The following is a 22,621-nucleotide window of genomic DNA, read 5'->3' on the forward strand; positions in this document are numbered from 1 at the left end:
TAGTTTCTGTTTTGAGTCCCCATTCTACCAGCCCCGTGCAATTTGATCTTGGTCAGTTCTGGGACCCCCTTTTCTCCGGTGTGAGTCTTCAGAGGTTCGGGGTGGGGGTTACATATCTTTCGAGGTTTTGGGAGGAGGGGTCTAGTGCCTGCTGAGGTGTCCTCTGTTCCTGCCCCTGCCCTGCTCTGTCTCCCGCTCTGTGTCCTGCTTGCGTGCTTGGGAGTACGAGAATTACTCAGGTGTTCCCGTGCTCCAGAGCTCTCTCTGTGGCCGTCCCGTTTGACAGCCAAGGTCTCGGGTGGAGAGTGATTTAACCTGAAGGGACTGCTGGGTAGGCCAGATGCGTTTGCGCAGGAGCTCACTGCTGAGCGGAAGTGGGTTCTGTGGCCACCAACGCCTGCTTGTTTGCAGACGGCTCCCATCCGCAGGCCCGCAGCCACCTTGTGGGTTAGCCTGTGACCCTGCCCACTGCGAGAGCCACCTCCCCGAGGGGCCTCCTAACACCACATACGGTCCTGTGCTTTACCTCTCCAGGGCATTGGGCCACGTTGACCTGGCTCTTGAAATAATCCTCCCCAGACGCTGAAGTTTTCCTTCCCAATCCTGTCTTACTTCTGACTGTCCCTCCTCCATCCACTCCTCCTCCTGCTTTGGAGTGTTGGGGTCTCCAAGGATCCAGCCTTGGCCACTTCCCTTGACACTCTCCCCTCAACCCCGGCCGTCTCAGGACCTCCATGGTTGATTCCATCAGCAGCCGCCCATGCCCCTGGCTTGCGTCCCAGCGGCCCCCACACAGTCCAGCTCCCATCCTGCAGAGCCACCATCCTGCCCTCTGCGCCGGCCCATCTTTGCTGCCTGTTTGGCAACTCGTGATGTTGGGTCCTCCCTCAGGCTGTCCGGTCTCTTCACCCCTGCCACACTCTGCAGACGGACCACCCGGCCTGCTCCCGGCCTCCATTGTCCAGGGCTCCTCCAGCCTCCGGTTCCTCTTATGTGAAGCTGCCCAGAGGCCTCTTCCCAAGGCTGGAGACATCAGATTCTAGCCCCACCTGCTCACTCCCGCAAGGCCTCCCAGGGCACCTCCCACTGCCCAGTCTCACAGGGCTCCTCCTGCTCCCCTCCTGCTGCCTGGAACCCTTCCGCTGTGCCAGCCTGGGGACGCAAAGGTGAGGTTCCCAGTTTCCACAGGTATGTACCTCCAGGGGTGAGGTGAGACGGTATGTTTAGGTGCTAGTGGAACCCAGCTGATGGGGGGGGGTCTGTGAGGCCCCGAACGGGGGCCAGAGCACAGCCAGCTTCCCCAGAACTGGGGGAGCCCAGGCCACTCTGAAGATCCTCAGACCTGTGAGACATCAGGTTTCAGGGCCCCCGCCCCGGGAAGGAGCCCGCAGTGACTCTGCCTGCCTCGCGAGTCCCTCACCACAGCCCCGAGTTGGCGGCCTGCCTGTGTGTGCACGCAGTCTTTGGAGGGTGGTCTGCAGACCGGGCCTGGCGGTGTGCCTCCCAGCAAGCTCCTCGTGCTGGACAAGACGGTGGCTCCCCAAAGATGTCCACGTCCCAATCCCTGCAACCTGGGAATACGTGATCTTTGGTGGCAGCAGGAAACTTGCAGCTGTGACTTAGGTTACAGAACTCCAGGTGGGGACATGATCCTGGATTACCTGGGTGGGGGCCCAGTCTAATCACATGAGTTCTTCAACGCAGGGCACTTTCCCAGCTGGGGTCAGAAGGAGATATGATGGCGGAAGAAGAGTCTGAGAGATGAGCGACTGCTGGCTTTGAGGAGGCATGAAGGCCACAGCCAGTGAACGCAGGTGGCCTCTAGAAACAGAAGAGGCAAGCAAACAGCCTCCGGAAAGGAACACGGCCCTGCACCCGGAGGTCAGCCCCGTGGGGCCCATGGCGGACTTTGGACTTACAGAGCCGTGAGATGTGGAGTGTGTGTGAAGGCCCTGGTTTGTGGGGGTTTGTCACGGCAGCAGCAGAAAACCAGTACACTCCTCCCGTGAGTTTACATACCTAAGAATCGCGAAGCTCTGCTGTATGAATTCATTCGCCTACATGGTTTCCCGTGCTGGGGGCTCATGAATGGAAAACCCCTTGATTCTAGCACCTGCTATCACGTGCTTGGTTCCCCTACTCAAATTCTGGAGAGGGAATGAATGAGCACTTGAACAGGGAAGTCTGATTGGCTCAACGTCTCCTTTTTCACCACAGGACACCCCAAGGATGCTGCCAGTATGGACTGCTCTCCTGGACCAGCTTTGGGCAGAGGGCCCACCCCAGGTAGAAAACATGGCCTCGAGGGGCTGCCTGTGGAGCTAGGGCTGTGGGAGGCAGCATGAGTGGTGCCAGGGGACAGGTGCAGTTGTCGGAGAGGGGGGAGGGGGCAGAAAGACATGTGGGACTGATGCTGAACAATGGGTGTGGGTTTGCCAGGACGTGGAGGCAGGTGCCATCCCAGGCACTTAGGCTTCAGCTGGGGCAACTTGATGCCGAGTACAGACTGCAGGAGGGGCGGGGCTGCCCAGGGGACAGCAGCAAGGTCCCCGAGGACTCAGTCCCCCATGGGCCGCTGAGGGGCTGGGGAGCTGGGAAGGCGGCTGGAGAGTGACCGGGGTCCTTGGGAGAGCAGGGTGGGAGTTTGGGAGGTTGGAAGTTAGGTAGTGGGAGGGCACACTTGTCCGTCTCCTTGGACCAGAGTCTGGGCTGAATTCAACGTTTGGCTGGAAGAAAGGGGTGAGGGGGGAAATGAGGGAGAGGAGGCTCCGGAGAAGGGGAAGTTTTGATGCACAGAGCACAGTTGGGTGAGGGGTTTTAACTGGGAGAACTCTCTTTTGTAAAGGATCCTATTTCCGAAGGCTTCTTGTCTTTGGCAACCCTTGCAAAGCACATTCTGAGAATTATCCAAGCTTGAGTAAGTCTCAGAATACTGAAATTACAATAATTAAAATAAAAACAATATCAAATTGCAAAGTAAGCATAGGGAAGTCCAACAAAGCTCTGACTTCGCCATTTTTTAAAATATCAGATTCCTTCCAGAGAAACGTGCTAATAAGCTCGGTCCATGTGTGCTGGGGCAGGAGGCCTGAGGCACAGGCACCGGACCTGCCTCGGGTTTGGGACTGAGGGCCAGCAGGTGGCTGGGCGAGTGTCCCCTGTGTGGCGCCCCTGGGGACCTGTGCGGGAGCAGTGGGGCCGGGGCAGCAGAGCCTGCATGCAGAGCACGCATGTTCATGCCCAGGAGCTGGGTTCAGGTTGGCATCTCGAGGTCGGGGAAGGCAGGACACGGGACAGACCCATGGGCAACCTGACAGTGGCCACACACGGAGGAAGGTCCCAGACCCCTCCCAGCGGAGGCCCCTCAGGACTGAGTCTATGAGGATGGAGTTAAGAAGAATCTGGAAGTAGGAGGGGTTTTGATAAATAACTTTTCTTTGGAAACAAAGGAAGGTCGATGCATCCTGTTCTGTGGAAACTCAGGATTGCCACGGCAAGCTTGAGGCTTCTGAGGTTAGTGGGGATACTGTGGACAGTCTGAGAAATGAGCAGACTGCCTTGTGTTGACCCCTTCCCCGTCCTGCATTCACCTCAAAGCAAGGAGGAAAGATCCCCACATGAGACTTCAGTTCCTGAGGGGAATATTATTATCCGAAATCTTGTTAAAAACTTTAAACCACCCCTGCCCCCCGCCAGGCAGGGACAGCTGTGTTCAGATATTACGTTTTGTGTCCTCATGAGTGACACTGATACATCATAAATAGTTCTTTATTATGAGTTTATATAGTGCTTGATACATAAAATATATTTCATTTAAAATATTTAAAATATTTCCTGGCTATAAGCAGCTTATTCTGATTCTTGCTAAAATCGTGTTCACATTCCAACCCTTGGCTGTGAGGAGACCACGAATCCACACGAACAGGGAGACACGGTCAGTAGTTGAATGGTGCTGCGACTTCTTTTCGGAATAAGGGAATGATTCTAGGTAATCCTTGGTGAAAAATAAATACTATTCTCTTACACCAGTAACACTGTGGGTTCTTAGATCCCAACTGCACTTTGGTGTGTGGAAGTCACCACCCCTTGACTTCCTGCCCTGAATTTAAGAGCCACGGCATTCCAGAAAAGCTGCCAACATCTCGCAAAGCCCTGCTCGGCTCTCAGGCTGTCACCTGGCTGATGGACCTGCTCACAGGCTTCTCGAGCAGGGGCGCTGGGCCTGCGTCACCTCATTCGAGTGCGGGGAGCCCGTGGCAGGGCAGAGCGCTCAGCGGTCCCACTCACCGCCCGGGCCCGGCTCCTCGCTGTCCTCCTCCTCCGAGTCCGCGGACACTCTCTTGATCCTTTGGAGTGCCGCCTTGATGCTTCTCTCCAGGTCGCTGGTCGGCTTGTTGCTGGGGCTCAGGCCGACGCCAGAGTGAACTTTCTTCAGCGTGACCCCCCGCCTTATGGCAGCCAGAAGCTGCTCGTTGAAGGAGGTGTGGGGAGGGCTTGGAGCGGCCAAGTCCACCCTCTGCAGGGGGCTGTTGCCACTCCTTAGGGAGGCCAGCACTTCATCCATAGATCCTGAAAGAAGCAAACAGAGCAGGTACGATCAGGAAACCGTGCTCTCCTCCAAGATGCCAGGGTGTTTGGGTCCTGCTTACGTGATTGGTCACACACGGCTTAATAACAGGATCTCAGATGCTTTGATTCGCACTAGAAAGGTCAACCCCAGGCTCCCTGTGTGAGGGCAGGGTAAGTACTCCTGTTTCCCCCGACCACTCCCCGTCCACGACATCCTCGAAGCCACGGCAGCTCCGAGGCACGGTCATGCGCACCTGTCCTCACAATGGCTGTTTTTCAAGACACAGGTTATCTTTGTGTGTGATCCTGAAGCCTGGGAGATCCTGACCCAGTGTGTGTGACGGGGGTGCCCGGATCACGAAATTGTATCTCCTCCATTTTGCCTCCCACTCTAAGAAAATCTTGTTCTACCGTGTCCCCGCCGTGTTTCTCTAACTTCACTCTGGGGTGTGTCAGTGGTGACTCGTTCTGTGACGGTGACAGGAGGAGGTTTGCACACAGGAAGAGGCTGAAAGGAGACTCATCGGAGACAGTGAACCTGGAGGAGGCGGTGCAGTTTGGAACAGTTCCGTTTACAGGTTGCCTACTGCCGCCCCCTTGCCCATTCCAGCTGGAGGGGCTCAGGCGTAGTCTTTGTAACAAAGGTACACAGAATTCTTCTGGGATTTATCTAACACACACGCACACACACACACACACACACACACACCCGCCCAAAGCAGCAGGCTCTGAGGCTGGGCAGACGGGATATAAGCCAGATTCCTCAACAGTCAACGTATCAGCCATAAGTAGAACTACAAGTCAGAGCGACAGCCCTCGCTCAACAAAGAACATTCATGTGTATTCAGTGTACTGTATGTGCAAAGGCAAAATGGGGTCTGCTGGGTTTTCTTTGACCACTTCATTTTAGAAAGATCTCCCAAAATACGGTTTCTCAGTCCACCAGTCTGTAAGAACCTTCTGAATTCAAATGTTCCTCTACAATAATTCCCACCAATATTCAGCTTAAGTTGCAATAATTAAATTCTGTAAATGACTCAAGAGGCGCCAGCAGCTTAATTCAAAGCAACACTGAGAAAAATTCCAGTGGCAGAAATCAAACGCACACTCAAGTCTTAAGAACGTGAAACGGGATCCTTTAACAGCGACCCCAGGTCATGGGACCGTTAACCATGTAGAGATCGTTTCTTCAAGATGAGTTAGCGTTTAGCCAACTCAGATTCGGGCTGTGCTAACTTTGCAGTGAGAGCGATAACTTAAGGCAGCAAATGCTGGAGAATTTTAGGACCGTAGAGAATTCTGCAAAAGATCTGGTTTGAGGGCGATTGCTCCAGCCAGCCGCGCAAGAACTGAGCGGGGACAGGACCCCAGCCATTACCTGGGCCTCCGAAACCGGCTGAGGCATAACACGCTCTTCCAGCCGATGACTCGGGCAATTCGCACACCAGCGGGAGTGGCCCATCGGCGGTTACCGAAGTCTGAGAGTGTGAATTCTGGCCATTCGTGGACTGAGAATAAGCAAAGGGCCGAGCAGGGAGGGGCGGTGGCGGTGGCGGCGGGGGTGGAGGCGGTGACAGTTCCGCGCTGGATCTGCAGTGTGTTTGGTCACCAACCAGAACGGAGCTCTGGACAGCATTTCCAGAGCCCTGCGGCTCCTCAGGGGTCTGCGTGTTACTGACTTCAGAGAAGGGCGCGGAGGACGGATGGCTCTCGGCGGCCGTCGGGGAGGTCTGCGGAGAAGACGCATCTGGCAAGCGAGGAGCTGCAGGTGCTGAGCGAGGGGTCTTTAGTGCAGACCCACCGGGACATCTCTGAAAAGGAAATGGTGCCTGAGAAACTTGCCGCCACGCACACGGTCAGGATGCTGAAACGGGCGGGCAGTACGTAAACGCTGACGGGCCTCTGCCTGGGGGGTTCTCATTTGTCCTTCTCACTCTGGACAGCCGCCCTTGCTACTAAATCTGTAACTAAGGAATAAGTATTCCTTTGATATATAATACTTTCTCTGCAATAAAGTAAATATATGACAGTATACACATAGATGAAAACGTAATAGTTTTAGTATAAAAAGTAAGACTTGAAATAATAGGAAGTTAGCTGAGAAAATGATGGTGAATCTATTTAAAATATTAGGCAGCGACAAAAAACCAAACAGGACACAAAGTCAGTGAAACATTCTAAAAAAATAGGTGAAACAGTGTTAAATTTATAACCATGTAAAACACAGCAGTATGAAAAATTCCCCCAGAGTGGACCTCAGAGTGACAGGTGTAACATGTCTCTCCTCTAATTTTTAAGTTTAGAGTAAATTTTATAATTTAAAAATGTAAATTTATTTTATTTTTATTTGAGAGATTTAGAGAGAGCACAGCAGGGGAGGGGCAGAGGGAGAAGAAGTTTCCCCATTGAGCAGGGAGCCCAATGCGGGGCTCAATCCCAGAACCCTGAGATCATGACCTGAGCCAAAGGCAGATGCTTAATAGACTGAGCCACCCAGATCCTTCTAAAAATGTAAATTTAAAACATTCTGGTCTCTCGGGTATTACTTAGATAAATGAAAAACACAACCTCATATAAAGAAAACGAATCTTGAGTGGTGGGAGGGTGGTCCCTGATGAAGGCTCTGACCAGCCAATGAAACACAGAAAATGTAAATACTATGAAACCATTAGAATGAACTAGATCTATATATATGAACATGAACACATCTCAAAAATGTAATTTAAGTGAAAAAAACCAAACTGGCAGAGGATGTATGTAACGTAATAATGCTGATGTAAATTTAGTAATATACCAAAAGTACAATCCATGATAAAGAGCACAGGCATACCTCATCTTATTGCACTTTGCTTTATTTCGCTTTGCAAATACGGCATTTTTTATAAATTGAAGGTTGTGGCAACCCTGTGTCAGACAAGTCTGTTGGGGCCATTTTTCCAACAGGATTTGCTCATTTCGTGTCTCTGTGTCACATTTTGGCAAATCTTGCAATATTTCAGATGTTTTCATCATTACGTGTGTTACGGTGATCTGTGATCGGTGATCTGTGATGTTACTGTTATAGTTGTTTTGGGCGGGGTGTCTGGGTGGCTCAGATGTTAAACATCTGCTTTGGGCTCAGGTCATGATCCCGGGGTCCTGGGATTAAGCCCTGAGTCAGGCTTCCTGCTCAGCGGGGGAGCCTGCTTCTCCCTCTGCCTGCCGCTCCCCCTGCTCGTGCTCTTTCACACACTCTCTCTCAAACAAATAAAATCTTTAAAAACAACCGTTTTGGGGTGCCCAAACTGTGCCCGTGTAAGAGAGTCAACTTCATCATTGTCTTATTCTAGGAGACTGCCACAGCCAGCCCGCCTTCAGCACCTGCCGCCCTGACCCGCCAGCAGCCAGCGACATGCAGGCAAGACCCTCCACCAGCAGAAAGACTACAACTAGCTGAAAGCTCAGATGATCACATTTTGAGCAATGAAGTGTTTTTAAATGAAGGTATGTACGTTTTCGGTAGACATCGTGCTATTGCACACTTAACAGACTACATACAGTATAGTATAAACATTGCTTTTACATGCACTGGGACACCAAAAAATTCACTTGCCTTGCTTTACTAGGGTGGTCTGGAACCACACCTGCACGGTCTCCCTGCCACGTTTTTCTAAGTCTTTCCACAGCAAACAGGAAAGCGACGGCAGCAAGCCCCAGACCTCACCAATGCGGCTGCCAGTCACATAGTGACTGTGTGACGTAGTCACATAGACAGAACTGGAGTCCCGGAAACTCCGGACCAGCCTCCAGGGGTCGTCCAACCGTCCTGATGGCAGGGAGGCCAAACCCCCTGAGACCCCCTCGGCATCCCTGTGGCTGCATGTCCCTGTGACTCTGGCCTGTTGAGTTCTGCCTTACGTTGCTGGGAAGTGTGTCTCCCCAGGGCTCACCCAAGACAAATTAAACCCTCAACCTCCTAGCAGCCCCTCAGATGTTTAAAAACAACCTGTCTGGGCTCAGCACGGGATTCACTTCCTGTCTTCTGCTGCTCCTACTTCCTTCCTGCCAACTGTGCTCAAATTGGCTTTGCCCCCTTGGAGGGTGGCACTTCTTGGCAAACACAGGATCCCCTTGGTCACCAGAGGCTGCTTCTGTTCATGCATCTTAAAAATGCACGGGCTTTTCTGGAGCTTCATCACAAGTGACTGGTGGGAGGCTGAAAGAAACTAAATTCTCAAGGTTCTTCCCCCTGCATTGAGACCCCAAGCACTCCACGTTCCTTCCTGCCAACCTCTAGAGAAGGATACACCTCCAACGACCAAAAAACCTGCACTCTAAACCAATGGGAAGTCAGTGGGCTACATTTTTTAACTCCCTGTTCCAGTCTGTTGAGAGCGTAGGTGGCCTGGTTCTGTCACCCTCCATCAGTCTGTGCCTCCCATCTCCACATTTGAAAAACTGATTCCTGATCAGCTGGTTTGAGGCTAAAGAGTCGGACTTGCACCCCCAGACCCTTCCTCCACCCTGACTGCTCCATTCACCGTGCCCTCCGGCGACAGCTGACCGACCGGTCATCCTGCACACATTTGCCTGCCTTCATCTGGTTTTCCCACAACATCCCTCCAACAAGTCTTCCCACTTCCGGACGTAGGGTCTGGGATTCGTAACTTTTAGAAGCTCCCCAGCTGATCCTGATACGCTGCCCAGGCAGGAGAAGGCCTGTTGTGGCTCCGGAGTTAGAGACAAGTGACTGCACATAAGCCTGAGCTAAGCTGTGTAACCGCTTGGGGCCACAGGGTTAAGAAGTAAATGAGAATGAATGTACGTGTCTAGCACCAGGCTAGTATACAGTAGGTGCTCATTAATGATCAGAGTAGTAAGCACATCAGAAAGCAAGCTGAAGTCATTGTGTCCTGGTGTGGTCTCCAGTGGCCCCTTTTCTCGTTGGCATCACAGCACACCTTCAATACTTTATTCGAGAATTTTGTCTGGGCGTGGGCGGTCTCTCCTTTTGGGGGCAGCTACAGACTTGGGTCTTTGTGAAGGCGTGCTGTAGGTGTGTGATGAAAATGAGTTTATGTTTTATATTCCACTAGTTTAACACTGTTTCTAAATAAGTAGCTATTTACTTTCTTTATAAACCTATTCACTTTCCACAGAGCCCTTAACTATATACTATGTCACTGTGCTCCCTTGACTGGAATTCTTTATTACAGGTGAGGAAAAAGCGAGCTAAAGTTGAGGCCCATCTAACTGGCTGGGCAGCACCACGGCGGACAGTCAGCACCACTGGGTCGGGGGGGAGAGCAGGAGCCCTGGTGTAGAGCAATATCAAAAACCACTTAATATTCTCATATTTTCGGGGCTCCTGGGGGGCTCAGTTGGTTGAAGCGTCTGCCTTCGGCTCAGGTCACAATCTCGGGGTCCTGGGCTCAAGCCCCACATTGGGCTCCCTGCTCAACAGGGAGCCTGCTTCTCGCTCTCCCTCTGCCCCTCTCCCCAGTCGTTCGTGTGCGCTCACTCTCTCTCTCAAATAAATATATAAAATCTTTTAAAAAATATTCTAATATTTTCGTTTTTTATTTCTACACTAAAAATAATGGCGTTTGGGGAAGATTTTGTGTTCCCAATGATCTGTTCATGATACTTGACACTTGGCTCCCAGCACGGGTGATCTTCATTTATGTCTCCAGAGAATGCAGGTGAGGTGACTATTTCTAGAACTTACCTCTTTAAATGCTCTCAACCGCTGGAGTGTTTTTTTGCGCTCCTGGTCTATCCATTCTTTTTTCTTTTGCTCTTCTTCTTTCATCTTGTCTCTTTTCTATATTTAAAGAAACGTATGTTTGTACATTTCTCAAAGTAGAAGTCTTGAGGAAGAACGGGTCGGTGACCCGATGCTGGCACCTCCCCCAGCCCGCCTCCCGCGCCCCCTCCCCAAGCCGCAGGGCGGGACTGCAGGCTCCCCAGGATCACGCCAGCCGCCTGTCTGGGCAGGAGCTCCACTCTCCAAGGATTTAAGGCAGTGTGTCACATGATGCAAACCGAAGGCATTTTCTCTTCAACCACTTACCACCTGGATACTGTGATGCTGATGAAAACGTTTCACACTTTCTTCAGCCAGCTGCAGTCGGAGCCGATGATTCTGTCTGCATTGATCCTGGGAGGACAACACAAGTCACCTGCACAGTTGTCAGTGTCACCGCGGGCTCTAGCGGAGAAGCTCAGCAGAAGGCGGTGCTGTGTTTGTGCTGTTGCGTGAGGCATTCATTCTCAGGAGTTCCTGGCGTGGCTCCGTGGTCCTGCCTCCCCTCGGGCATAGGGCCTGTGCTGACGGGCTACTTACGGGGATCGACCCAGTGGTAAGGACCACGGCTGATTCCGTGCCGTGAAAGATGGAAAAGGAAACTCCCAAGTGGAAATGAGGGAACACAGGCAGTCCCCACGCTGAAATGGCATGTGTCCTAAGGATCTGTTTCCATGTACTTGTTTTAAACACATCTCCCCACAATATTACAATAGTAATTACATTTCCAAACATACCTATATGATCATATCCAACCCACAAATACCTGGAAAATTGTATTAAAAACTGTATTTTAACTGTGCATAACCATTCTTAGTATATTACCTTTCATGTAATCATGGAGTTTTTAAAAATTAAGAAAAAAATCACTCACCAAACATAAGGATTGAAATGAACTGAATATTCTAAGATTAAAAAAAAATTTTTTAAAGTCATTTCTACACCCAGCGTGGGCCTCAAACTCACAACCCCAAGATCAAGAGTTGCACGCTCCTCTGACTGAGCCAGCCCACGCCCTGTTATTTCTAATATTCTATAATCAATAATTTATGATAAAATAAATTTTAGAATGACTATAGCTGATTATAAGTTTCTACCTACCATGATTTTTAGAATACCTGTGTATGTAACAGGCATTCCACAAACAGTTGTTGAATGGATCAATCAAAATCTAGAGATTATGGTAAATGGTTAGATCCCAAAAGAAACAGAATCCTTTTTTAAAAAATGTAAATATATTTTATTTGTAGCCACTGATAGCTATGTAAACAGACAAAAAATTAATCACTGTATTGGTAGAAAGCCTTCCTTTCAAAACCTCTAATTTTCCACAGGAGGAGTCCCTGGAAGGAGAAGGACAAGACAGCAGCCTGCCCGGCACACCTACCTGTCTGTTCCTGAGACAGGCTCTCCGGGCGCAGATCCTGCCCCGCTGGGACTCCAGGCGCTGGCACTGCCGGCTCAGCCTTCTCACCTCCACGCTCCGGTCCCCCGGCAGCCCCGTCACACCATCCAGGGCTCCCAGCTCCTCTGGACTTTCACACGGGTCGTAATAGACAACTTCCTCCTCTTTATCTAGAAACATATTGAGGACGTTTTTTAAAACATGGTTGGATAGAAAAAAAAAAACCACAAAAATACTTTAAGTGTAAGAAAGTAAAGATGTCTTGTAACCCTACCACCCAGGGAGAGCTGCTATCAACGTGTGTACACGTACACAGCTACGCACACACACACACACACACGGCTACACACATATACACATACAGTTACACACATGTACACAGCTACACACATACACACACAGCTACACAGCCACACAGCTACACACATATACACACACAGCTACACACATGTACACACACAGCTACACACACGTACACACAGCTACACACACGTACACACAGCCACACATATCAACAACACAGTGCCAAGAGGACATTTTTCATGTGATGGAAGCAGAATTTTAATGGCAACACAGTATTCTCTAATTTGAGCAGTCTGTATTGTTAGAATATTCCAGGGTCCCATTATTACCAGTTTCATGGTGATGAACATCTGAACATAAAATCTCTCTGTACATGTTTATTACTTCTTTAGACGATGAATAGTCAGGGCTCTTGATAGCGTTCAGTGGCCCTCCAGAAAGGCAACTACATTCTACCCGTGGTGTGGCATTAAGGTGCCCTAAAGATATTTAATCTTGATTACATATGTATTGTTAAAAAATACATGCTACTTGTAACAAATCCCAGCCCTACAGAACTAAGTAAAATAGAAAGTGAAATTTTCTCCTTCCTTTCCCAAACCTTTGAAATCCCATTCCTGGAGGAAAACATGAACAATTTGGCATGCCTCTTTCCAGATTAACTTTTTAAATAGGATTTTCCCCTAAATATGTAACATGCTTATAACCTGAAATTACCGTAAAGTTTTTTGAATACCGAGGATTAAATTAGATATTTAGATTCAGTATGTAGAAAATCATTATGCTTGGGGAACTTGGGGGGGGGGAGCCTTAAGTTAAAGGAGAGACATACCATGTTCTTGGACGGGAAGATTCAAAATTGCGAAGATGATAATTCTCCCCTAATTAATCTCTAATTTTAAGCACAATCCCAAGAAAAATTCCAGGAAGATTTTGTTTTTGGTTTTGTTTTTGGTTTAGAACTTGGGAAAATGATTCTAAAGTTCTTCTGGAAGATTAAAGGAGTGAGAAGAGTCAGAAAACCTGTGGAAAAGCAGAGCACTGAGGGAGGTGCTTGCCGTACCAGACACTAAGATGTACATCCAAGTACAGTAACGGGAACGTGTGGGACCAGCCCCAGGAGCCACTCACAAACTAGAGAAAGAATGATGCATAATTAGACGAAAATAAATGTGATAATTCTGGACATGAGACAGGAAGCCAGTCAAAGCACTTGGGGAAAACGTTTTCAAAATCAGTGACTGGAACTACCTCACAATTTGGTGGGGAGGTTAGATTCCTACCTCACATCAAAATTAACCTGGATTAAAGAGCTGAATGTTGTTTTTTTAAGTCACAAACATACTAAAAGAAAACATCGGTAAAATATTGATACAGTTTGGGGAGGAGGAGCACTTTTGCCAGGTGTCACCACAAACGCAGGAACACGTCACTGAAAGCAGACGGGACTTCCTAAACATGAAGTATTTCTGCAAGGCAAGAAAAAGCGAATGGCGGGGAGAAATTCTTTGCAACACAGGACAGATAATAGAGTAACAGCCTTAGTATGGAAAGGGAACGTTCCAAAGAAAAATGGGCAAAGACCAAGGATAGACAGTTAATAAAAGAAATACAGACGGCCAGTCGACACGCAGAATCGTGCCCGCCAAGCTTGTAATTAAATAACATGAAAAGTACAGGATGCCGTTGTCTTCAATCAAGTAGGCAAGAACGTAAAAGAATGGTGTCAGTGCGGGGCAACAGCTATTTTCATCGTTGGCCGTGTCTTTTTGCACCACCTCAATCTAGAAGGCCGTTATGCAGCACGGAATTTGGGAATCAGAAGATAACAGAGGCGAGGAAATATGTGCATCGGGTGATGATTGTAGTGTTAGCAGGTGTGTGTCAGCATGCAAAGTCTGCACTGTCCTTGACCCAACGATCCCGCCTCTGGAAACTTATTCCAAGGAAACAATCTGGGGCGCCTCAGTGGCTCAGTCGGTTAAGCATCTGCCTTCCACTCAGGTCATGATCCCAGGGTCCTGGGATCGAGTCCCACAACGGGCTCCCTGCTCAGCGGGGAGTCTGCCTCTCCCTCTTCCTCTGCCTGTTGCTCCCCCTGCTTGTGTCCCTCTCTCAAATAAATTAATTAAAAAAAAAATGAATCTCTCCTACACGCAAGGACAGGTAAAGGAAGGTTCTTCGCCACACTGCCATTTGCAATAGTGAAAGACTGGAAATCACTTTAGGTCCATATAATCAAATACTGTGCAGCCATTAAAATGTCTGATGTTTTTCTTACTGAAATGGAAAGGCGGTTATCATGCACTAAATGAGAAGAGTTTACTAAACAGGATATACAGTTTTCGTTTAAAAATCGGTATTTACTTGTGTACATCAGAATACAGACAAGGCTCCCCAGCGCACTATCCTCACTCCCTATCTGTAGGTGATGGACCTGGGAGATAACGGTTTTCCTTTCTTTGTTTTGCTGCCTGTTTAACTGCGAATATACCACAGCAATAACAAAAATGCTAAAAGAAAATTTTAGGAAATTTCAGTAGATGTTTTAGTCAATTTATAGGAAGTAATAACACGGCCTCTATCTCCTTGGAGGTGTGATTTAAACATTTTAATGTTTACATTTAAATATAAATCTTACCTTTGATAAGCCTTTTGATTGAGTCCAACTGTGTTATAAGCAGTATTTCTTCATATTTTAGTATCTCGAATTTAACCTCATACAGCTCTAATTGGACTTCATAATATTGTATTTCTAATTCATCTACAACATCTATATTTTTTTCTTGTTCTGGAAGATCTTCCATCTTGTTTTCATGAAAAAAGTAAGAGCAAGTAAAAATAATCAGTACATTGAAAGCTAATGTTAGATGCATTTGAACAATTTTCTATTCTCTGCTTAGGACCAAACAGAAAACAGAAGAGAAACATTTTTCCATTTCAAGTAACAAAACAAAAATGCCTTATTCAATGTTTGTTAACAAATAATCTTTGAAACATACAAAAACATTTAAGTTTAGAGAAAGATCAATGGCAGTGAGGCATTTGCAGTGTTTCCTGCTTCAAACTCTTAACATTACAGGGAGAAATTTAAGTGGCTGTGATCCTAGGATGAAGGACATTTGTATTACTCTCGGGTTGTGCTGAAACACTGCTTGATTGATTTAAGTGTATTACCCACTTCAGTACTGAGCTCAGCGTTATTACCAGAAGCATCTTACACTAGAATATTTCAAAAGCATCTTGACCAAAGGGAAGCTGTGTGGCCAACCTTCCACAGTCTAAATTCTCAGCTAGTCGAGGCTGTCGGAACGAGTGAAGCAAGGAAGGTCTGTTAACAGTGCTTGGAAAGAAAGGTGCCACCTAGAAGTGTAGGCTGGCTGGCTTTCTTTCCTTCCTCCTTTCTTTCTTCCTTTTCTTCCTTCCTTCCCTCCCTCCCTCCCTTCTTTCCTTCCTTCCTTCCTTCCATGCATGCATGTGTGTGAGGCAGGGGGGTGACGGGGACAGAGGGAGAGGGACTCTTAAGCAGGCTCCACAACCAGTGTGGAGCCTGACGTAGGCTCGATCTCGCAACCCTGAGATCATGACCTGAGCCGAAATCAAGAGTTGGATGTTCAACGGACTGAGCCACCTAGGTGCCCTAAAAATGTGGGTTGTTGTTTTTTTTTTTCAACCAAGTTTCACTTATCTTTGTCTTACCTTTCTCTGAATTTCAGCTCTTTTGTGATTTAAACACAACTCTCTGGCTCTCATGAGCTGCAGAGACTCTCGGGCTAACATCAACTTGAGTTTTTCTAACCTGGGAGCTGCTGTGGCCCAGGCAGCCTGGCCAAATCTCTTCTTGTCCTGTTCCATTTGTTTCTGCATTCCTGTTGGATTGTAATTAATAAAATAAAACATAATTACAACTCAATGAAAAAGGAAAAATATATCCCGAGCTAATTCTTTGTTTACTGCCTTTTACGTTACTTGCAAAACATCCTTTCTAAAAGAAAAATTGTTTTATTTTAATGATTTTTTTATTGTTGCAAAATAATACATGGACATCAGTATAAAAATTTTAGATACTTTGGGGCACCTGGCTGGCTCAGTCGGTGGAGCATGGGACTCTTGATCTAGGGGTTGTGAGTTCGAGCCCCACGTTGCGTGTAGAGATTACTTAAAAATAAAATCTTAAAAAAAATTTTAGATACTTCATTTAAAAAATAAAAATAATAAATCATGAATCTCACCTGAGGCAACGTTTCTTACATTTTGGCACATATACATCCAGACTGTTTCTATGTCAAGCTAGACAGTTTGAACCAAAAACAAAAAATAAATTAAAAACCCCACAGGGACGCCTGGGTGGCTCAGTCTGTTGAGCGTCTGCCTTGGGCTCAGGTCATGATCCCAGGGTCCTGGGATCAAGCCCTATGTCAGGCTCCCTGCTTAGCGGGGAGTCTGCTTCTCTCCTTCCCACTGCCCCTCTCCCTGCTTCTGCTCTCTCTCAAATAGGTGAATAAAATCTTTAGGAAAAAAAAAACCACTACAAGATCATCATTCTTCTCTGTAGCTTGTTTATTTCACTTAATGTACCATGGAACTCTCACCATTTATAAAAACAGATACAGAGAATCACACTTCAGAGCCACGTGACGTTTCACTTTATGAACGGAACTTAAACTTGCCGGTGTTGGGTTTCCTGTTTGGGGCCATCATCTACGGTGACTTACTTACTCCATCAGACAGAAGTCCTTCGCCCGCCCCACCCACCCCGGCCTGTCTGCGGCATTCTCTCACACCCCTTTCGTCTCTGCTCCAGCCCCCAGGCTTTCCTTAAGTTCCTCACACTGGCCAAGCTCCCTCCAGCCAGAGAGCTTGGTGAGAGGCATTTCCTCTGCCTGGAACCCTGTTCCCTCACTTTGATGCTCTCTCAACTCCCTCTGACCCTTCAGAGATCGAGATCGGGGCAGACGCCACTTCCCAGAGGCCTTCACTGACCTAGTGAAGGAGCCTCACGCCTCTCGGTGGCTCTCAGAGCCCCATGCTTCTCTTCTCCATGTGGCCAGCTACTACTGCCATCTTGCATGTGTTTGAAGCAATACATGAGATCTCTCCCCTCACCGGACTGCACTGTGTCGGTTATGCTTATTCTTATACTGAATCCCCAGCTCCCAGGAGACACAGTGCCTTGTGTTCAAGAGGCACTCAAATAGTTGTTGATTAATGAAAATGACACGCATCTAATACAGAATTTTAAATTGTTACCTGCTAATGCTTTTACTGTTTCTTTAAAATAATTCACTGTAATGTCCTGAATAGAGACTACAGCTTCTTCAGCCTGTCTGGTCCATTGTTTGGCTTCCTTCTGCAAGGCAACTATCCTCTTAGGACCCAAATCATCCTCATCCAAGGATTTCTACAAAAGGGAAAATTGTATCAGTAAGAGAAAATAGTAATGCAAGAGCCACAGGAAACTGGGTACACGGATTATTTCAACTACTTTTATTACTACTACTTAGTTAATTACATTTCATTCATTCAGCAATTCCTTACTGAGTATGAATGAAGCTCTAAGCTAGGCACCACCTGGAAGACAAAGAGATACTCTGGGGCATGAAGAAAAATAAAAACCTACTTTCACCCTGCATTACTAGAATAACATTTTCTAGACAGGAATGCTCTCATGTTTCTCTATTAATATACAATTGTGTAGGGGCTTCAGGCTGCCTCAGTCAGTGGAGCGTGCGACTCTTGATCTTGGGTTGTGAGTTCAAGCCCCACATTGGGTATAGAGATTACATAAAAAATTTTTAAAAAAATTTTTAACCCCGCAATTGTTTAAATGACACCTCTGTTAAACATTCAGCACAGGGCCTGGTACACAGCATTCAAGTGTTAGCTGTTGCTACAGTTTCTTCTAGGGATATGGCAGGAAGCTTTTTCAATACAATAACTCTTCTCTGAAGGGCAAAAATAATACAATAACCTAAAAGATAGTAAAATCTATTCATAATTACAACATATACTAGTAGTCATTCGGCATCCAATTCTACAAAGCCATTAATATAAGAAATACAGGTTAGCCATCAGGGAAATGTAAATCAAAACCATAGGAAATGACTTTACATCCACTAGGATGGCTAAAACCAAAAAGACAATAACAAGTGTTGACAATAATATAGACAAACTGGAACCCTCATTTACTGCGGGTAGGAATGCAAAATGGTATGTTTGCATTGGAAAACAGTCTGACAGTTCTTTGGAAAGGCTAAATATAGTTACCATATGACCCAGCAGTTCCACTGCTAGGTATATATCCAAGAGAAATGAAAACATATGTCCACATAGACACTTGTACACAGATGTTGACAGCAGCATTGTTCCTAATATCAAAACGTGGAAACAAACTAAAAGTCCATCAAACAACCCAAATGTCCATCAGCTGCTAAGTGGAGAAGTAAAATGTGCTATATCCACGTAGTGAATACTATAGGGCCATAGGAAGAAAGGAACTTCTGGTACATCAACATGGATGGACCTTGGAAACATTATGCAACATGAAAAGAGCCAGACACAAAGGACCACATCTTGTATGGTCCCATACAAGATGAAATGCCTAGAAGCAGAAAGTAGACTGGTGGTTGCCTAGGGTCAGAGGTGGGGGGGAACAGAGAGTGACTGCTAATGGGCATGGGGTTTCTTTTGGGGGTGATGAAAATGTTCTGGAGCTAGACAGTGGTGATAGTTGCTCAAATGAATATACTAAAAACCACTGAATGGTACCTTAAACAGGTGAATGGTATAGTCTGTGAATTATATCTCAGTGAAGCTGTTAAAGAAAAAAATATATACAGGAAGAAAAGACTATCCAAATAATAAACTTTCAGAATAATGAGCAGAACAACTTTCTCTGGAAATTCGAGTGGCATGAGTTTTATCTAAACGGAATGCCATTTCTACAGTATGACAGCTTAGCAGGGGCTGTGAGTAAGTGTGTGGAAGGGTGGCCCGGTGCAGGGGGCAGAGATCAAGAGATCTCTCTGATGTCTTCTGACTCCAGCTAGTTGAGACCCAGGGAAAGCTATTTAACCCCTCTGGCTCTAGGTTCCTTTGCAACACTGACAAGAATGCCTATTCTAACTAGGGTCACTGGGTTGTTCCATAGCTCAAGGAAATAAGAACGATGGCAACATTTACTAAAGCTTCAATTACTGAATTATGATCCAAGGCCTTGCTATTTATATTTTCATCCTGTTTCTTGGAAATCTGCATATGTCCTTAGAGGCTGAAAATAGGCTAAAGTAAATAAGCATTACATCAAAAACAAGTCATCAGCAAAGAACATGTTTAACCCTTAAAAATCTGCAGAAATCTTAAGGTATTCAGATGACCGATGTAAAGTGCCTTCATTTTAAAATGAGTTTTTAAAAATAAATTTATACACACATTCACACACACACACACACACACCCATATATACACTACCATCTAACATAAGGGTGAACCCAAGGTGCAAACACAGACCGAATCTTAAATGGGACTAAAGAAATATGTGACAAATAGTAAATTTGATAAAATAAAAAATGTAAAGAAAACATACCAAAATACCAAGCTTACATAAAGTTGCAACTTCTCTCATATCCCTAAATGGCTTCAGTAAGTACTGGAAGAACATAGTTGCCCCAGTAACTAATTCCTGGTATGCTTCGTCTTCCTCTCGATAAGCGTTCATTAGTGCTACCATCGTGTGGGCTTTATCATGCCCCTGAAGAACCTAGACGACAGAATGTAAACAGAGCTCAAGTAAGGCCAGTGTTTATCAGCTCATACCAAACCAAAGTAAAGACACTTTAATGCCCTAAACTTTAAAATTAAAAATACTGATTAAATATGAAAATGCTATTGTCCTCCAACCAAAAGGCCCAATAAAACAAGAATGGTCAAATTAAATCATGGTATATCCATGGTAGACTGTTATTGCTGTAATCATTCAATGGTGTGACAGGCCTAACAAACTCCTTTTATAAAGCCATTTTAATTTAAAAAGCTCATTTTTTATGCAGCTTAAGGAGATGTAATTAAGATTTTGAAACGTGGCTGAATTCTTCTCCCACACCCCCCTTCCTCAAAAGAAGGCACAGAAAAACCATCCAGATTAAGAACGGCCTATAATGAGAACAAGCAAGCAAGAGGACATGTCCAGGGAGTTAAAGCACTAAATCTTGGCCACCCGTAGTAAATTGTGGATACACATGCCGTATTTTTTCTCCCAAACCCTTCTGTGAACTTGCGTTCCCCCTCTCCTTAAATTCTATAAATTTATCACTCAAAGAATAAATTGTTCGGCTTCCCAAATGACCTCTTTTGAGCTTAAAATTACACTCCTGTCGCTATTCCAAATCGATAAATAAAGCTCACTCCTCGTCGGCTTTCCATCTGACCGACTCTGCGTAACTTTCCAAACCTTTCTCCTAGAGGCCCCTTTATCTTCTAAAGCAGAGGTCTCCATTGTTCCTGTCCCCCCATTCGCAGAAGCGGGAAGTGTTTACATCCAGTCGGTGTTGTTGTTTCCCACATGTACTACGGCTGTTTCCGGTTCTGCTTTCGTTATTCTCTAGCAAATCCTGTTAGGACAGCCGGCTCTGCCAGCGTCTTCAGAGAAAGTGGTCAGAGGCTGGCTCCAGACGGCGAATGCACGCTGACCCGCCTGGGCACGCCCTCCCACCCCCCGCCCCGCTCCCCTCCAGGTGACAGGCACCTGCACACCTGTGCACCTGCGCGCGCCCTGTCCACGCCCACCGTCACCTGGCCCGCCGGCAGCCCGGCTCTAGCGGACGCTACACACGCACACTCACCCACAGCTCCCGCACCCCTGCGGCGGCCCGGGCAGACCCGGCAGGAGAGGGCCGGCGCGTACCTGGTGCAGCCGCGCGTCCGCCGCGGTCCACCGCGCGCGCAGGGCCCGCTCCCGGAAGTCGCGCAAGCTCTCGCAGTCGGGCGCGCCGCCGTCGGCCGGGAAGAGCGCGTCGCGCACCGCCGCGCCGCCGCAGCCGCTCGCTGCCTCGCCCAGGTAGCGCTCCAGGCGCCAGCACAGCTCCTGCAGCGCCGCGTCCCCGGGGCCCGCGCGCGCCGGCCACACCAGCGCCCACAGCCCGAGCCCCAGGCCCCAGGCCCCGCCGGCGCTCGCGTCCAGCTCCGGCGGCAGCGGCGGGAAGCAGCGTTCCAGCGGCGGCCACAGCGCCGCCAGCTGCCGGTGAGCGCCGCGGAGCCCGGCGGCCGAGAGCAGGCCCGCCCAGCTCGGGGGTGACGCGGCCGGCTCGGGCTCGGACTCTGGCTCGGGCCGGCTCCCCTCGCGCCGCCGCCGCTGCGCCGTGCGGTCGTGACAGGTCACCGCGAACTTGCCCTCCGTGTCGTTCCAGGCCACAAGGAAGCGCAACTGGTGTTGCTCGGGCTCGGCGAAGAGGTCCTCGCGGACCGGCACCCAGCCCTCCAAGCTGTCGGGCTGCTCGTCCTCCATGGCCGGCGGCTCAGCGGCCCGCGGACCCGGCTCGCGCGCGCCCGGCCTCCCCGCACCCGCAGTGGCCGGCCTCGGATCGCGGCATTCTCGCCAGACTGCGCTCGCGTCAGCGCCCGTCGGGCTCACCCCCGCGGCGCCTCTGATTGGCTGTCCGCGCGTGGGGGGGTTCTCGGCAGCCAATGAGAAGGTCAGAAGGCTGTCGGCGTCTGGGCCCTGGGAAGTGGTCCCTGTCGCAACCGTGTCCCGGAGCCCGAGAACTTGCATCCTTGCCTCACCTTTTCCACCTTTGTACCTACTGACGTAGGAAAAGTGTTCGTTACATGAAAGAGTTATCGTCTTAGCCTCCTGCGCTAAACTGCGAACCTCTCGAGGACGGGGACCGGCTGATTCGGTCCTTGCTCAGCAGGGCGCCAGTGAATACCGGAGGGTTCCTGCGCCCGGGGACGGTGCAAAGTTTCTGGAGACCAAACGATAAATCAAACGTAGGAGTTATTGGCTGAGTGCCTCTAAGCGGGTTAAATATGTGGGTAAAAGTCACACATTTATTGTTACTGATCCCACAAGCTTTCATGGAGTGTCTGCTGTGTGCAGGTTTGGGGGCGGGGCGGTGCAAGAGAGGCGGACACAAAACCTGTGTCGCTGTCTGCAAAGCATCCCAGCTCCTAGACCGAATGTTTACATTCAGTGTGTTCCTACTCTTCATGTTACAGCCAGGGAGACGGAGACCTGCAAAGAACCTTGTCCTAACACACACGCAGGCTAAGAAGACCACCTGGATCCCCAAGACCTGTTGAAGGAGATGGGGAAATCTAATTTGAACGTGGGCATGGGATGTGACTTGAAGGGAATAAGACAGCCCTAGTCTGTGTCCGGGAAAAGCACAGCGTGCACCGAGAAACAAGTGCAGGTCAGCTTCCTTCCTGAGCGCACTGGGAGGGGTGGGGAAGGGGGTTCGGGAAAAGGAGGAGGGGGGAGATACCCCAGAAGCCGAGAGAAAGAGCCCTTCTCCGAGACTAGGCTCCTGGGATTAGATTCAGGAACCAGTGAAAGAGCTTTT

The 22,621-nt window shown here is 48.3% G+C and overlaps 1 protein-coding gene across 1 annotated transcript; it reads right to left on the reverse strand.

Annotated features, from left to right (window-relative positions):
• Positions 1-3,752: 3,752 nt before the first annotated feature.
• Positions 3,753-21,670, reverse strand: WHAMM (WASP homolog associated with actin, golgi membranes and microtubules). The gene is made up of 10 exons (XM_045813005.2): positions 20,965-21,670; positions 19,648-19,821; positions 17,313-17,463; positions 15,762-15,931; positions 14,704-14,869; positions 11,742-11,929; positions 10,622-10,708; positions 10,277-10,372; positions 5,948-6,380; positions 3,753-4,569 (listed from the first exon to the last, which is right to left on the reverse strand). Exons 1-10 carry the CDS (start codon positions 21,562-21,564, stop codon positions 4,271-4,273), a joined length of 2,364 nt encoding a protein of 787 aa, XP_045668961.2. The 5' UTR covers positions 21,565-21,670; the 3' UTR covers positions 3,753-4,270.
• Between the last annotated feature and the right edge of the window lie 951 nt (positions 21,671-22,621).

Source organism: Ursus americanus, chromosome 28, assembly GCF_024610735.1.
Source record: "Ursus americanus isolate L20-20 chromosome 28, mUrsAme1.1.p, whole genome shotgun sequence".
Lineage (NCBI taxonomy): Eukaryota > Metazoa > Chordata > Mammalia > Carnivora > Ursidae > Ursus > Ursus americanus.